The 16,164-nt window shown below is 39.9% G+C and overlaps 1 protein-coding gene across 2 annotated transcripts in view; it reads left to right on the top strand.

Annotated features, from left to right (window-relative positions):
* The window catches only part of nt5c1aa (5'-nucleotidase, cytosolic IAa), a 33,907-nt gene extending 32,590 nt beyond the window's left edge, over positions 1-1,317 (top strand). For both annotated transcript variants that reach the window (XM_030741492.1, XM_030741491.1), the window contains one exon: positions 362-1,317. In XM_030741492.1, the coding sequence (XP_030597352.1) occupies positions 362-718 (357 nt within the window). In that variant the 3' untranslated portion in view covers positions 719-1,317. The remainder of the gene's footprint in view (positions 1-361) is intronic.
* The last annotated feature ends 14,847 nt before the right edge of the window (positions 1,318-16,164 follow it).

The following is a 16,164-nucleotide window of genomic DNA, read 5'->3' as shown; positions in this document are numbered from 1 at the left end:
TAGAATGTAGCCATTCTTGAAGATTTTATATTCTTCCTAGCATTAGCGTGCATATGTTCTCCACATGAAATCCATTTCAGTAACTGATTACTCTATGAATATATTATGCAAAATTAAATTAAATAATAAATTGCTTCAAAAGACTTGTGCGTCATTCTCCCAGACAACCAGCAATTTCAGAAATTAGCCGTGCAGGCCTCACACTGTGCTACATTACAATAAAATGGTGTTAGCTCAGTCAGGGTTTATAGCTGTTACATATACATAAAGCTGATGCGTGACAAGTCAATGATAATTCAAAGATTAATACACACAAGACAAAACAGATAACACAACCTCACTGGCTCTTCTTCTTTGGCAGGGTCCCCTGAAGGGCTTCCTGGAGGCACTGGGGAAGCTCCAGAAAAAGTTTTACTCTAAAGGCCAGCGCCTGGACTGTCCTATCCGCACCTACTTGGTCACAGCTCGTAGCGCAGCAAGTTCTGGGATCCGGGCGCTCAAGACGCTTCGGGCCTGGGGGCTGGAGATCGACGAGGCCTTGTTCCTTGCAGGAGCACCAAAGGGCCCTATGCTGGAGAAGATAAGGCCACACATCTACTTTGATGATCAGATGTTTCATGTAGAGGGAGCAGCGGAGATGGGTACCATTGCTGCACATGTTCCCTACGGCATTGCACAGAAACATAACACCAAACACAACACCAGTGCAGGGAAGTAGACAACAGGACTTTGGATGTCAGTGGCACAGTAGAGGGATGGGGAAATAGGTTAGGACAAAGCAGAAAGTTGTTAAAGTAAAAATCAGATGATGAACTTTTTCTATTTTTAAGTGTATGGAAATACATGTTTGCTTGATCCACAGTCTCAACGTAGTGCTACAACTTTAGGAGTCAGAAATCTGCATAAAGGTCAAAAAGAGGTCTGGAACCTGAGATGACCGACGTGTCCCAAACCACGCGTGTTTCATTAAATCTAGCTTTGGTGCTTGATTACAAGTATTTCTCTTACTATTACTTGTCTTCATAAAGAAGACACCTAAGTGAAATGTTGGATTGTTTATATATAACACTGCACTGAATGTTAATAAATGAGCTGTGAGCACAATGCAGAGATATTATATTGTTAACAGTTACAGTGATGTACTATAGCATGAAAGTCATAATTTAAAGTTGTATCAAACGTTTTATAGACTTTATAAAAAATGTAAAAAGGTTAGGGTGCAGCTGTACAAAATGTGCCGTAATTTACTGAAGAATTCGATGCCATCTGTTCTCGTGTTAGTCCAAAATAAATACAGAAAGCCATTTGGTGCCTTAAGAGTGGAATTATACTTCTCTTGGGTGAAAACAGGCAGGAGTGTTTTATACTTCCATGAAATATGTTTCTGATTGTTTTAACTCCATGTGGCACCTATGTCCCAACAGGATCTGTGACGCTGTGACATGTGTTTAACCCCCCACCCCCCACCCCCCATCCATCTTCGGAGATATTTAAACTATAACAATATTTCAACTACTGTAATATGGATCGGTATTAGTTTCAGTGCAGAAACTTATGGTAGCTCTGGCTTTGCATGTTTCCTCACAGGACAGGGGTGTTCAAAAATGGTGCATGATAGCATTAGCATGCTGTATGAATTGATTTTTTTTTTTTTAAAGAGAAAAGAACAATGGAAAAGAGAGAGGGATGAGATATGCAACAAATTGCCCCTGCTGGGCATCAGGTCACAAGTACTGTATGTGGTATGCACCTTAACCGCACAATATAAGAAGTATATTATTGTAGTCAAGAAACTGTGTTACAGTATATTAGGGTTCTGTACACTCTAGAAGTTGCCTTTAGTTTCAATGAATGTAGCACGTGCAGCCAGTTTATCAATTTGGCATCCATGACTTTTCAGGTAACACCACGAATGACACAAAACCAAAGTAAAACTTGGCACTTTCACGCTAAAACCTAAGTTTGTTAAACACTCTCACAGTTCGTGACTCAGCTAAACTGAATTTCTGTCCGTTCCAGGTGATGCTTAACATGCTAAAGTTTACCACGCTAGCATGGTAATGTTCCAAAAAGGACACCTGAGGCTAACAAAGCACTGACTAGACTGAATAAACATTTTACCTCCATATTTAACCAGTGCGGCAAGTGTTGCATTTTTACATGCATGCTAACCTTACAGACTTTTGCTCCTGTTTAAAAAGTAGGCCCTTCGCTAATATTCCAACTAAAGTACGCACATTACAGGGATGCATAAATCAGCCACCTTGACTTTAATTCTCTGTCTTGTACACGTCTCTACTAAGTTGGCTTTGTTTAAAGGTCGAAAGTTTCACCAACATAACTCCCTTTGGTAATTAATTTCCTATTTATAGTTATAATTTTCTTTATGTTTGACTGAAAAATGTGACTTTTTCTGCTATTGGCAAAATCCCTGCAGTGGCCTTTAGAAAATGTCAATCCTCTTCAAATAATTCTGCTTGCACCCAGTGTATAATTAGTAATGCGTCATTACACTTAATCAGCCTTCTGAGGACCATGGGGTTCAGACAAGTGACAATAAGTGCGCTGGTTTAATCTCAAAGGCAACACACATGCAGTGATCGCACAGATGTGTCTCTCAGTAAACTAAAAGAACTGCAGACTTGTGGAGATAAAGTTTCAGCAGGACAAGCTAATCAGGTAACTTTGGACTTCAGGGTGACGCTCAGTTTCATTTTGAACAGTTTCAACAGCACTTTTATTACTGCTTTATTGATGGATTTGTGATAAGAAAATGTAAATGGACAATAAACAGAGATCAAAACGGAAGGAATGGCTTTATTTTTATTTGTTTGGAAAAACTGAGCTAGATTAAATGGTTCTATGAGAAAACATGTAAGATGAGGGCAAGAACGTGTGTATTTGGAGTCAGTGATGTGCACTCCTTCAGTCCGCCATGGTGTGGCAGCATCACACCATGGTGGATTGATTGATGACCCGCTGCAGCAACCAGTCTTCACTCAGCACAGCGATGAAGGTGGAAAGAAACGATCACTTGTCTTTGATTTAACATCTCCACACACATAAAAGCTACCCTAGTTAATGTCAGTTTTTTCAATCTTTGCATCCTTTATTATTATCTTTTTGTAATAAATCGTTCTTTTAGCCATCTAATTTATTAGTCTTCACACTTAGCAGAATCACATTATGACCCACACTTCCTTCCCCCCATCCACATATCTGTAAATCTGTTAATATTCCCAATATGGTTCATACCCAGTTGAATTCGATCTTTCGAGTGGGGTGATAAAAGCCAGAAAGACCCAACATCCGGCACTGGTCTACCTGGCACCATATCGCTAACAGTACCACGGGGATGGGCCCTGCTGGTGAACACTGATGGATTGACATTGGCGTGGATTTTATAAGCTCCAAAACAGCAACGAGACGATGTTGTTGGCAACCTTTCCTCAGAGAGAGTCGGGGCAGATAGAAAAGATACGGCCAGCTGGTAAATGCTGCAGAGCCTATGAACATTTAATGACACATGTGTAAGGACGCCGGCTACTGAATCCATAAACAGACAATAACCATCAGCGTGAATGGAGACGAGCGAAAGAGGATGGCTCTGTGCTCTACCGTGCCTGATTGTAATTGTGCCTGGGGACTAAAATGACCATAACAGCCTGACATGCTGTATCTTACAGATATCCCAGTTGGTAGGTAACTGCTGGAAAGCACTCAAGTGAAGTATAAAGAAAAATTGCAGGGATATATTTTCATTTGAGGTGCTCAGCAGTGCAGAGATCGGAGGGCTGCTCATCGTGATGGGAAGACAATCATGCAGGTGCAAATGTAAGGAGAAGAAATAAGCAGAGTGAAGAAGGCTGCTGTTTCAAACAGGGATACCATTCACTGCAGTGGATGACCAAATGTGGAGCTTAACAGCCCATAAGCTCATATATAAGCTGTCTTATAGCCAGATGTGACCTACAGTAGAGAGGCTGAGCAGGAGGGGAGGGTCAGGGTTGCAGTGTGCCTTTATCATAGTTGAATAAGAACACAATAAAGGATGAGAGCGAGAGGAAAAAATATCAGCATAAAGAGAGAAACAGATGGAGTGGAAAGCAGCACTTGCCCTAAAGACACAGATATTAAGAGTGTTGTTTTCCTTCTGCTTGGTTACAAAGCAGAGCAGGCACCCATGGAGAGAAAAGACGGGTGAGTCACTCAGTCTCGGCTGAGATGCTGGTCAGACTCAGAGGGAGTCTGCAATGGGAGACCAGTCCACAAAGTGTTTTCGATCTGCTCTAACACACTTCTTTTTGTCTTTGTGGCGTTTTTACAAAATTATTTATTTATTTTTGAGTTCTTAACATAGAGACTTTTCTAAAAGGGCTGCAAGTATTTTAAATAGGAATGAAGCTGAAAACAGGAAGCTCTTCTCTCTGTGCAGTATTTCCAGGAGATGTAAGAGTCGCTTTACACTGGCAGACTACATAATGAAACTGTGGGTGTTCCACATCATTCAGGCTATCCATAAGAGAACAAGTTTCAGTCGCGTGTATGGAATGAAGAAAAATTATATGACTGAGTTCTTCATAAGTTCTTCATAAAAATAAAAATATACTCCATTCAAATTTGGTTGATTTCCCCTTAAATGTACTCTCTTTGGAATTGCTGCAATGCTGCCAGCTACTTTTATCTAAAAATTTAAACTAATCCAGAAGTCCCTCAACTTCCTTCTTTTTATTGCCAGCAGGGTTACTTCCTGTGGTTGCAAAAAGATATCTGGTTGCATAAAAGTCTATATTCACTGGCAATTTTGTTAGGTACATCTGTTCAATTGCTCATTAACACAAATATCTAATCAGATGATCACATGGCAGCAACTCAATACATTTAGGCACGTAAACGGGGTCAGGACAACCTGCTGAAGTTCAAACTGAGCATCAGAATGAGGAAGAAAGGTGATTGCAGTGACTTTGAATGTGGCATGGTAGTTGATGCCACACGGGCTGGTCTGAATATTTCAGAAACTGCTGATCTGCTGGGATTTCCCCACAATGTTGCCTGGTCTGATGAATCTCAATTTAGATGGTAGGGTCAGAATTGGCTTGAACAAGATGAAAGCGGGGATCCATCCTGTCTTGTATCAATAGTTCAGTCCATCCCTTTATGACCTGTATGTATTGTGTATCTTCTGATGGCTGCTTCCAGCAGGACTGACACAAAACTCAAATAATTTAAAACTGGTTTCGTGAACATGGCAATGACACGACTCTACTCAAATGGCCTCCACAGTCACCAGATTTCAATCCAATAGAGCATCTTTGGGTGAGATTCACATAGTGGCTGTGCAGCTGACATATCTGCAGCAATTGTCAAAATGGACTAAAATCTCTGAGGAATGTTTCCAGCACCTTGTTGAATCAATGCACTTAAATTTAAGGCAGTTCTGAAGGCAAAAAAGGGGCCCTACCTGATACTGGCGGGGGTGTACCTAATGAAGTTTCCAAAGTGTATGTGAAATTGGCCCTCTGCTCACTTGCTCTGTTATCTAAGTGCACTTTCCTGATGTGTTTATGGTCATTGTGACTAGAATTGCATCTTATTACACAGATAATGACATTCATTTCCTAAATTATGGTCCTTGGTAGAATCAGAAAAGAGGATAAAGAAGGATATGCTCATTAGATGATCATTAGCCACTGAGTGTGCAGTGTCCCTCAGTTTCTCAGTCAGATCCAGCCTTCACTCTTCACATCTACTTTGTAAAAATGCAAAAATACTTAGTTCAAGGCTTCACAAAGAGGTTACGTTACAGTGGCCATTTTTAAATACGGTCTCTGCTCGCCCCTGGAAGTCTCCTCCTGACCACTTTTAAGCTGTGTACCTGCATTTTGTGCGGATGTCTCAAAGAAAACAAAGAATGTGGAAGAATATGAGTCACAAAGTGTCAGAGAACCAAAGCTGATAAGAAGGATGGATGATGACCTGCTGAGCGGCTGGATTCATTTTCCCTCCTTAATGTAATAATTCTCTTGAAGCTGATATGTTTCCTTTATTTTAGCTGGACCTTCATTGAATGTGGTTACTAAGCCTGCATTGTTGCAGACTTGGTACTGGACAGCTTTATAACCCACTTCCACTTAAGGCTACTTAGTTTGGAATGGTACCTAACGTGATGGAGTCTTCCCACAAACGTGCACATGGAGAGAAAGTGTGAAGGGAGACAGAGTATGAGCTGGTCTGGAATCCGGTCTCTTTCTCTCTTGCTTGTATTTCTCTTGTCTTTGATTACAGGGGTGGTTTCAGGTGTACTAGGGATCAGACTGCGGTCTGCAGTCATTCAGTCACCCACAGCTGCTTCAACTTGTATACTGGTTCTAGACTGTAGACTCAGTGACAATCACTCTAGTTCTAGCCTTTTGTAATATTTTGCACCTGGCATTAACTATTTTTTCAAACCCTGCTTCTCCTTTCTTGTGTTTCAGTTATTAGCTCACCAGGCTGAAGGGCAAATGCGTGTATGCAATTGCGAGGTGTCTGCTGCACATCCATTTGTCTGTCTCTCCACTCTTTACAAAAATTGCTACTCTTATTGTAGTCCTGGTTAGATTTTAGTGAAATTGCTATTATTTCTCCTGGATATGACTGTTTGCAAGTCTCCTTGACTTCTCAGAGGATTTTCATTCAACCAATGACAAAAAAACTTTCTTTCTGTACTTCACAAGTTACAATAACCTGTGAACTGTGATGGATCGTGAGTCGGATGAGCTGCTACATCACTGATAGTCTGGCTAGGCCTACCCCACTCTGAAACACTCCTGTTTCAGCTGTGTTCCAACACAGTTCCTTCAGGATGCCACCGGTCCCTGCGACTCCACTCTGGATCAACTAAACTTATTGCTACCACTCCCCACTCCCCAGACTCCCCCCTCACTCCAGCGTTGACCAGTAAACTCTCCCAACACAACCTCCAGCTCTGTCACTCTTACTCAACACCAACCACTGGAAGATCAAAAGATGTTAGATTCTACACTAAATTCTTGCAATCTTCTTCTGGCCTCTTTTGTTTTGCATCTGGGTTTTAGTTTGGTCCTTACTGCATGCACTCCCTGCACTTCTTAGAGGAAGCTACTTTGTCACTCAGTACTTGTGTGAGTTTCATTGAGATAGATGACTTTACATTTGGTAACATTAAGCAGGGTAGGAGGGAGACGCTGAAAGCTTTTATCAGTGTTGGACTTTATGGTATATGGTTATTTGTTGGTGGCTGACTCAGCTCCTATCAAACTTGCAAAAACACCATTCAAAATATTTAATCTTTCACATTTGGCAAGCACTACTGCACGGTGCCACTTCATGAAAATGAATAGGAAGTCAGTAGACGGTAAGCTGATTTATTGAAATCTCTATCAGACTTGTAATGTGCAGCATCCTTGGTGAAATCAATAGTCTGCTGCTTCAGGATGTAAGCCTGTGTGGCCTCAGTAACTGAGTATTCATTAACTCACAAGCTGCATTTCATAGAGCCTGCTATTGCCTGGATGAGCAACAGCTGGGGACAGGAATGAAGAGAATGTGAGAGGTTGCCAGTCAGGCATTGAACAGTCAAGGTGTAATGAGTATAAACACCGGTTTCACTGTGCCAGCTATTAGATGTTTGAGAGCTGTTCTGCTGGGCAGCAAGGTAACTCATTCTGTCACAAGAAAACAGGTGACATCATATTAATAACAATAATAATAACTACTGTTGATTTAAAGAAGAAAATTCTACATTTTCAACATTGTCAGCCAAGTGCCACAAAAATAAAACTGGACTTATAGCCAAGATTGGCTCAATTTTCTGCTTCACAGAAGTATCCAACAAATATACCACATCCCCCTGTTTCAACATTGTTTACAGAAACTACAGTACTATATCATCATATGCATGTATTTGATGGAGACAAAAACATACATGCATTATAGCATACCAGATTATATCTGTGTTAAATTTGGCCAATCTCCCTGGCACTGGCTGCCACATACAATTGTAAACCTGTGATTCATCTCTCAAAGGAAATGTTGAGGTGTTCTAGAGGAATACAGCAATGTTTTAATTCTCAGCACAGCTTTTGATTGTACTGATCAAACTATTCTAATGGATCATCTTAATGCAAGGACTAGCATTAAGGACACTGCACATATTCTCTAGAAAGAATGCTACCTGTTTTGTACCGCTGAGTTCAGTTTTAGGTCCTGTTGTATTTTATTTATGTTTCTCTTGGTCAAATTTTATGAACCCACAAAGTCTCCTTTCATCGCTACAGTGACAATCTTCCCATGTCGTTTTAAATTGTCTCAGTGAAGCTGGATGGCGCATAAGTTCTTGGAAAACAAATCACATTAACGTCACCAAGAGTTCTTTTGGCCCTTTGTCCACAGATGGACAAAAGGCCATTGCCAGAAATGTAGAAGCTGAATTTGATTCAACACCGGTTAGCTTTGAAACACACATCAACAAGTTCTCCAAGCTTGTTTCCTTCAAATAAGAACCTTCTCAAGAATGAAAGCCATACTATCACACTCAGACCTGCTGCTGCAGCTTCTTACTGGTTTTACTTCAATCCCGGCTTCTCCCCAAGCTGCAGTTACATGTTTCAGATCATCAAGCAAATTTTAATATTAGACAAAGATAATCCGAGTAAATACAACATGCAGTTTTTAAATGATGCTTTCATGTACAAAGGGAAAAAATCCAAACCTACCCAATCATCATTTTGTACAAAGCAAAAATGTTGACCCATATGAACAAGCTTGTAGCCTTAAACTAAAATCTAGAACTAAACTAGATCTAAAGGTCACCACGCTTTTGGTATTGAGGCCCCCTGTGATTTGGAAGCATTGTCTGCTGAGATCAGGCTTGCAGAACCTTAACTCACCAAGTAAAACTCATTTTTACAGACTTGCTTTAATTACACTGAATGCCTGTCTGGTTATCAGATTTGATTTGTTTTCTTTATGATGTATGCTACCATGTTACCATGTGTGCCATATGCATCTCTCTCTCTCTCTATCTCTTATATCGGGGTTAAAGTGGGCCAGAACATCCTGGAAAAGGGTTCTAGCACCTTCAGTTAATCAGGTTAAATGTGTGAGGCAGGTTAATGCACATTACTATTGAATTTGAGTTTGGTTCTTTTTTTTTTTTTTTTGCTTTTTTTTCATGTACTGCTGCCTGGTGTTGCTTCCAGTGATGGCATGGAGATACTTGCTCAGCAATAAGAAAATAATGACATCCCACTAGCATCTAGCTAGCCACAAAAGAGGAGTGAGCATAAATGGAGTAAAGTGGTGATTTCAGATGTAACTTTTAAAACAGCTCAATAAATATCACCAAACAGTTTCCGTGCAGTTTGTCACAAAATGTGTGCGAGCTAAAGATGTATTTGGTGTATTTCCCAATATGAGCAAAAAAATATTAATTTCCGATGAACTGGTTACATCTAAGATACTGGTACTAGGTTACATAAAGGGCAGCAGACATCAGTTTATTTTTAAGGTGATGATGCTGAGTAGATTTAGATTTTACCTTTCATAGTGTCATAGTACTTCATACTTGATAGTGTCAGGGGGCTGGAAATCAACCATATAGCTCATGTAACATCTGCTTATATCTTGTTGAATTCAGTTGGCTAAACCCACAAAGAGCAGTGAATATCAGAGTAGCAGCCTCGGTCAGCTGATCGCAGTCTCCACACAAAGAAAAATCTACTGGAGCTCACAGAACAAATTATTATGTGAGTTATTTCTAAGTAATTCTTTTCCCCACGCTGCACTGCTACACCCAGTCTTAGTGTTCCCCCACCTGCCAAATCCCACATAACACAATCTTCTTTAATCACAGTGCAATTATCACTATGAAAAGAACCGATAAATTGATAGAGTGATAGAATTTAAAACCTGTCAAGAAATTCTAACAATGTAATTTAGTGACCAGACCTACTAGTGCAGATTATTTTGTAAAACAACAGAGCATTTGTTAATAACTTTATTTTTTAGGCTAGACGAAATATGATCTTTCATGGATTTTTTTGTTTGTTTTATGTACAAACTATTTTATCACCTTAGCTACAGACAGTTTAATTAAATCAGCAGTGCTGCAATCTATGAAGCCCACATAAGCTCTGGCTTAAAAACAACGCCTATATCCAATACTTAGAGAGCAGTAACCTCTGGCTGGAAATATGTAATGACCTTTTCACAATCAGTAGTGACAAGTTGGAAGTGTTTTTGATATGATTGCCTGTGCCATGCCCTCGGCTTTGCACTTTGCTTTGCACTTTGCAAAATAACTGGTCTGAGCAGCAGAAAGGACAGGCGCCTCATACTGACTTTAAACTGCTTCCTCTACAATCCTTATGCCAATTTTTGTTTTATAGTTAACATGAAGGTGTCTATAAAAACTGATGAAATCTGAGAGTCAGACATTAGAGATGGCAGCAGGAAAGTTCTGGTGTGTGTGTTTACATCAGATAGGAAATAATCCATGGATTTGCTTTTACAAAATCTATTCAACAACACACTTCAAATGTGTTTCCATGGCTACCATATCTGGGATGTCGATGAAGCAAGGAAAAAGAAAATTTGGAGGAAAAGGAGGATGAAAGCAGGTGAAAGTGAAAACATAAAAGGCTGGAAGAGCCAATAAATAGCAGATATGGAGAATTAGTAATTAGGAATGAGCGCACATTAACAGTACGCTGTTTGCCTGCAATCACCTGAGGGAATTTAAACACAGCAACACAAAAAGAAGTGTCACATGAAGTGTGTGCGCACCAGTAAAGAACACTTTTGTGATCGTGAGGTGAAGCATGTTGCTAAGCACCGACGGACCCTCAGAGATAAAGGCAGTGGAAGTGTGAACGAAAAGAGGGGCCGAAGGGATGAAGGAGGGAAGACAGTTGGAGGGGGAGCTCGTGAGTAGACGGCTGCCAGAGATGTTTTATTTCGGAGTGCTTCATCACAGATGGATTTTTCTTCATAGAACATATGAGCAACGCTTATAGCCAAGCACTACAACACCCATTTCTAACTGCACTCAATCAGCGCTAAACAGGACCAGATAAAACCAGCACTTACATTCAAGGTTTTAGACATGCTTAATATTTCATGAAAGTGAATTTACTAATGATTACGTTTAATAGTGACTAATTTATTCACCGAAAATCTTTTTTTTTTTTTTTTTAAATCACACTAATTTGTTTTAATTTTTAACATTTATATACACAAGTGCACAACAGTCAACTCATTGCACACATCAAAAAGATAACTCACAAGCAAGTCCTTTTCTATTTAAACAGAAAAAGGACCATGGTCAGGCAGAGGCAGCCATCTGCTGCAACTGATTGGACTGTGAGGGGAATCCCATGAGATAATGGGAAGTCCCCCAGCAGCATGAGCCTATAGCAGTATAACTAATGATTGGTTTAGGGACACCTGATACATATAAGCCTCAGCAAAAAGCAATGTTTGAAGCCTATCTTAAAGCAGAGAGGGTGTCAGGGTGTCCTGAAATGAAACTGGGAACTGGCTCTACAGGAGAGAAGATCTTGATTTAATTACAAATGACAAAAAAATAAATAAAGATGTATTGGACAAAATTAGTAATTGTGTGTTGTACAGCTGTGTGTCTTTTGCAGATAGTAATATTAGAGATAAGGATTGATCCTGTACTAGCCAGCTAGTGCTAGTAGTACATTAGATTGAATAAATGAGCAAAAATCTTCTAATCGTATTAATTTTCTTTTTTTTAGAAAACACATGAGCAAAGACTTTGTGTTATGTTGTGAAGATTTTTGCAGGTCTTTATTTTTTATTTTATTTTTTTAAACTCTTTTTAAGATTGCATGTTGAGCTGTTAATGTGAGCTCTTCAGGATAACCAATTTCAGGAGAAGAAAAAAGTCCTGAATTTCTTCATTTGTATAGAGTTTGTCTAACTGAGTACGGATTTACAGCCTTTTTTTATTTGGTCTGTAATTAAACTAAGATGGAGACCAGAACATCAGTAATCAGTTCAGAAATCCTGTGAATTTCACATGGTTCACATCGTATCTTATGGACTTGCAGCTCTGTCCTAGTAACAGCAAAATGGCTTAAAAACAAGTGTATTTAACCAACTGTCAAAGTATTAATTTAAACCACTAATAGGCTGCATAACAAAAAGAAGAGCACAACATTAATTCTAGAGACATACTGCTGTAATTACTGAAGCAGATGTCATGAAATCAAATCATGTCTGGCCTAGTTTATTTCTCTCTGATGTGCACAGAGGAAACTGAATGTGACAGCCTGGGAGCAAAAAGAGTACTATTTGTATTTGCTTTATAATCTCTGCTTTACTTTCAAATTGTGCATCAATTATGCACAGCTGAATTATTTTTTTTAAAGTGTCAGGAAAAAAGTGTGTCTTCTAATCAATGTGTGTACCCTGCATGCAGCTCAATCACAGAGGTGCTGGCAACAGCAGGAAAGTCTGTTGAAAGAAAGAAATTACAGTGTCGGAGCTGTCATTTCTTCTGTTGTATGTTGGCTTGTCGACTCTCAAAGGCACCACGGTGATACAAATGACTGAGTCTGAGAAAGGTAGATGCAAAACACATTGTTTGTTTGCTTCTCTACGGGAAATGAACAAAATACGAATAAATTACAGGATGACGCCGAACAGCTGCCACTTTACTGATTACTTTAAGGCACTGTGCGACTTAATGTCGCTTTGCAGTTACATTAGTACTAGCTATGTGTGTGTGTGAGATTAGTAGTTACCACTACCTTATCTTTACCTTCTTTTCCCTTTTGATACATCTTTTTGAACATTTAGAGAAGTCAGATTAGTCAGAACCAATGCACATTGGGTACTTGTTTCTGTATGACTTTATGGGTCTCTTACATCGCTGCAAAGGAATTTTTGTCCTCTCTTCTTTAAAATATTCCTTCAGTTCATTGAGGTTTGCAGGCATTCATTTATGCACAGTTCTCTTAATGTCCCACCACAGCATTTCAGTCAGGTTAAGAACTTTGACAGACCACTGGAACAACTTGATTCTTTTCTTTTTCAGCCATTCTGTCATAGATTTGCTGCTGTGCTTGGGATCATTGTCCTGTTGCATTCAATTCAATTCAGTTAAATTCAGTTGTATTTATATAGTGCTAAATCACAACAAACAGTTCCCTCAAGGCACTTTATACTGTAAAGTAAAGACCCTACAATAACGCAGAAAAAACCCCAACATTCAAAAATAATCCCCTCTGAGCAAGCACTTGATGACAGTGGGAAGGAAAAACTCCCTTTTAACAGGAAGAGACTTTTGGCTGAACCAAGCTCAGGGAGGGGAAGCCACTGACCATGACCGGTTGGGAGTGAGGGGATGACCCAATTTAAGCCAGGCTTTAGCTGTTGGACAGATGGCCTCACGTCTGACTCTAGAATACTTTGGTACAGAGGAACTCATGGTTGATTCAATGACTGCAAGGTGCCCAGATCCTGTGACTACAAAAACAACCCCAAATCATCACTCCACCAAAGTGCTGACAGATGGTATGAGATGTTTGTGCTAAAATGTTGGGTTTGATTTTCACCAGTCGTGGTGCTGTGGACAAACAGTTCCTCTCTGGTCTTGTCCCTCCAATGGGCATTGTTCCAGAAGTCTTGTGGTTTGTTCAGATGCAACTTTGCATCCTGAGCTGTGCTGCCAGACTACCCACACTTTTGCTTCTATAGAGATGCTCATACTTGCTGATGATGAGTTAATCATCTTTCAGAGAGTATCTTTTTCAAGCAGCTATTTTCAACATTTTAACTTAGTATTATCCCTTCACAGCTTAGTGTGGTTCTATCAGATATCAGGTTGTTTGGGGAAAAAACGTTTCTGCATCATGCCTGAGCAAATTTTAGTCCCAGATTGTTTTATTAGCATGATAGCTATGTGCTCCAATGCTTCCTCAATGACAGCTGCCTCTGTGAAAATTGCTGTTAAGTAGTTAACAAATCTCTAATATGAAAGGAAAGTGTGTCACCACTTCCAAAAACTGCCCCATTTAAACTGAAAACGGTCGTGATCAGTGGCTGCCCCTCCCTGAGCCTGCTTCAGCTGGAAGATTTTTCTGTTCAAAGGGAGTTTTTCTTTCCCATTGTTCCCAAGTGCTTGCTCACAGGGGGTTGGTCTGATTGTTTGGGTTTTCTCCGTATTATTGCACAGTCTTTACCTTAAATAACACTGAAATGAAAGAAAGACAATATAAAGAAATGAGGGGGGACTCAAGGCTTGCACAGTACTGTATGTCTAGAACCATTGTCAAGATTGCATTAACTGACTAACTTAGATTCAATATAATATTTGCTTTTGTCAGTTTTTTTTTCATCAACTCCTGCACTGAGGCTCCAAGTAAGAAAAGGACAGCACTTGCAGAGAAACCACAGGGAATAGAAAATGCAATGGTTTATCATGTCCACCCGAGCACAGGTTGTTCTGATTCTTTGACAGCATTTTCTTCCATCTGGAGTGTTTTCTGAAAGCCAGAGCCCTGCACTCCAAAGTGAAGCTTTATATTTTTGAACCATTTTTCAGTCAAACATCAGTTTTTCATGCCAGGGTGCAGCGTGTGATATTAGGCCACAGATAGGCTTTTTGTGCCAGTGAGGTAGGCAGACTGAAGCTGGATAATTACAGCTGATAGGACTTCGCCACAGTCAGCGGGGTTCGCGTTAACCTTTTGTTCACCCAAACCAAGATTTTCTTTGAAGCCTCACATTAATGGAAAATTTCATCCTGTCATACAATGTTAAATTTCTCCCTGCTGTTAAAAGCAGAGCATTTTGCAATGGTTCCCTCCAGTCATGCATTGAAGCATTTAAAATTTGTCTCATGGCTTTTTTCACATGATAACTGCAAGCTTCCTTGTGTGTGCACTTGAGACAAATAAAACAAGGAGCCAATCAAGCCCAAAACTCCCCAGGGTCTTCATGAAATATTATTTCATCATTCTTATTCTCTTATTAATTATAGCTTTGTTTCATTCTGGGCGTCTTAGATGGACCTTTTCCAAGTCTTCTTTTATGGCTGACTTGATTTCATAATTACACTGTGGCAGCGGCATTTTCACCAGTCAGCCCTCATTCTTTAGCTGATTACACGTCCCCAGCCTCCCTTTAACAGCCTCCTGTCTATTCATAATGATATTAGCCACGAGAGGCAACAGCTACAAATCTGAGTGGTGCATATTTAAATAATTGGCTTTGATTGGGTTTAATATCTTTAGCTTTGTGGCTCACGTCTAAAACTTTCTCTGGGTCACATTTGGTCTTGACTGCGAGTGTTGACTCAGGGTGGAGCGTGTGTCCTCCCTCACAGGTAAACCTTACATGGTTAGGCCAAACCTCATACAGATAACTCTTGCCAAAAACTATGTCAAGCCCGACTCTAAAACATTTGTGCCACTTCCAGCCCATACTACATTTGCTGTAACCTATTTGGCACGTCTGGTTCACACGTGACATAACTGAGCCATCAGTGCCAAAAGTATTTAGCACTGATGGCTCAGATTAGGCCCACATGTGTCTGGCACCTAGAACAGAGCTACATAAAGTTTTAATTACACATGAATCAGACAGAAAAAGCTTATACAGAAAGTCCATACTGTAGTCAGTACTGACTGATATTTGTTGTTTATATAAATTGTGACTTTTTAACAATCAAACTCATGACATCATTTATCATTAAGAGAATTTTATTTTCTAATTTATTACAGTTGATGGGATCCATTACAAGAACAGGGTTAGAGTTAAAAAACATGTTTTTCATCTAAAACAAAAACTATACCTGATTTAAATTAGACCAGTTTACCCTTAGTCAGTGCTGCAGCACTTCCATCATGGAAAGTATCTCTAAAATACTGGAGTCTTGCTTTGACCTGAACACTGCATGTCTGTGATGTGTGCTGGATGTCCTCCAGTGTTTCACAGCAGAGACCCTTCATCTGGATTTTCAGCTCTGGGGAAGAGGGTAGTCAAAGGAAGGTAAATCTGTAAAGTAGGGCTGGTGGTAAGTGGTAATCGTGTACACGCAGCCACATGAATGTACTGGGATGATGACACAATCCAATATCCACCCTGAACCACACGATCATATGCCCAGAC

Source organism: Archocentrus centrarchus, chromosome 11 (assembly GCF_007364275.1).
Source record: "Archocentrus centrarchus isolate MPI-CPG fArcCen1 chromosome 11, fArcCen1, whole genome shotgun sequence".
NCBI classification, from domain to species: domain Eukaryota; kingdom Metazoa; phylum Chordata; class Actinopteri; order Cichliformes; family Cichlidae; genus Archocentrus; species Archocentrus centrarchus.
Note: the sequence above shows the minus strand (reverse complement) of the source record. Positions and strands in the feature narration are given on the sequence as shown.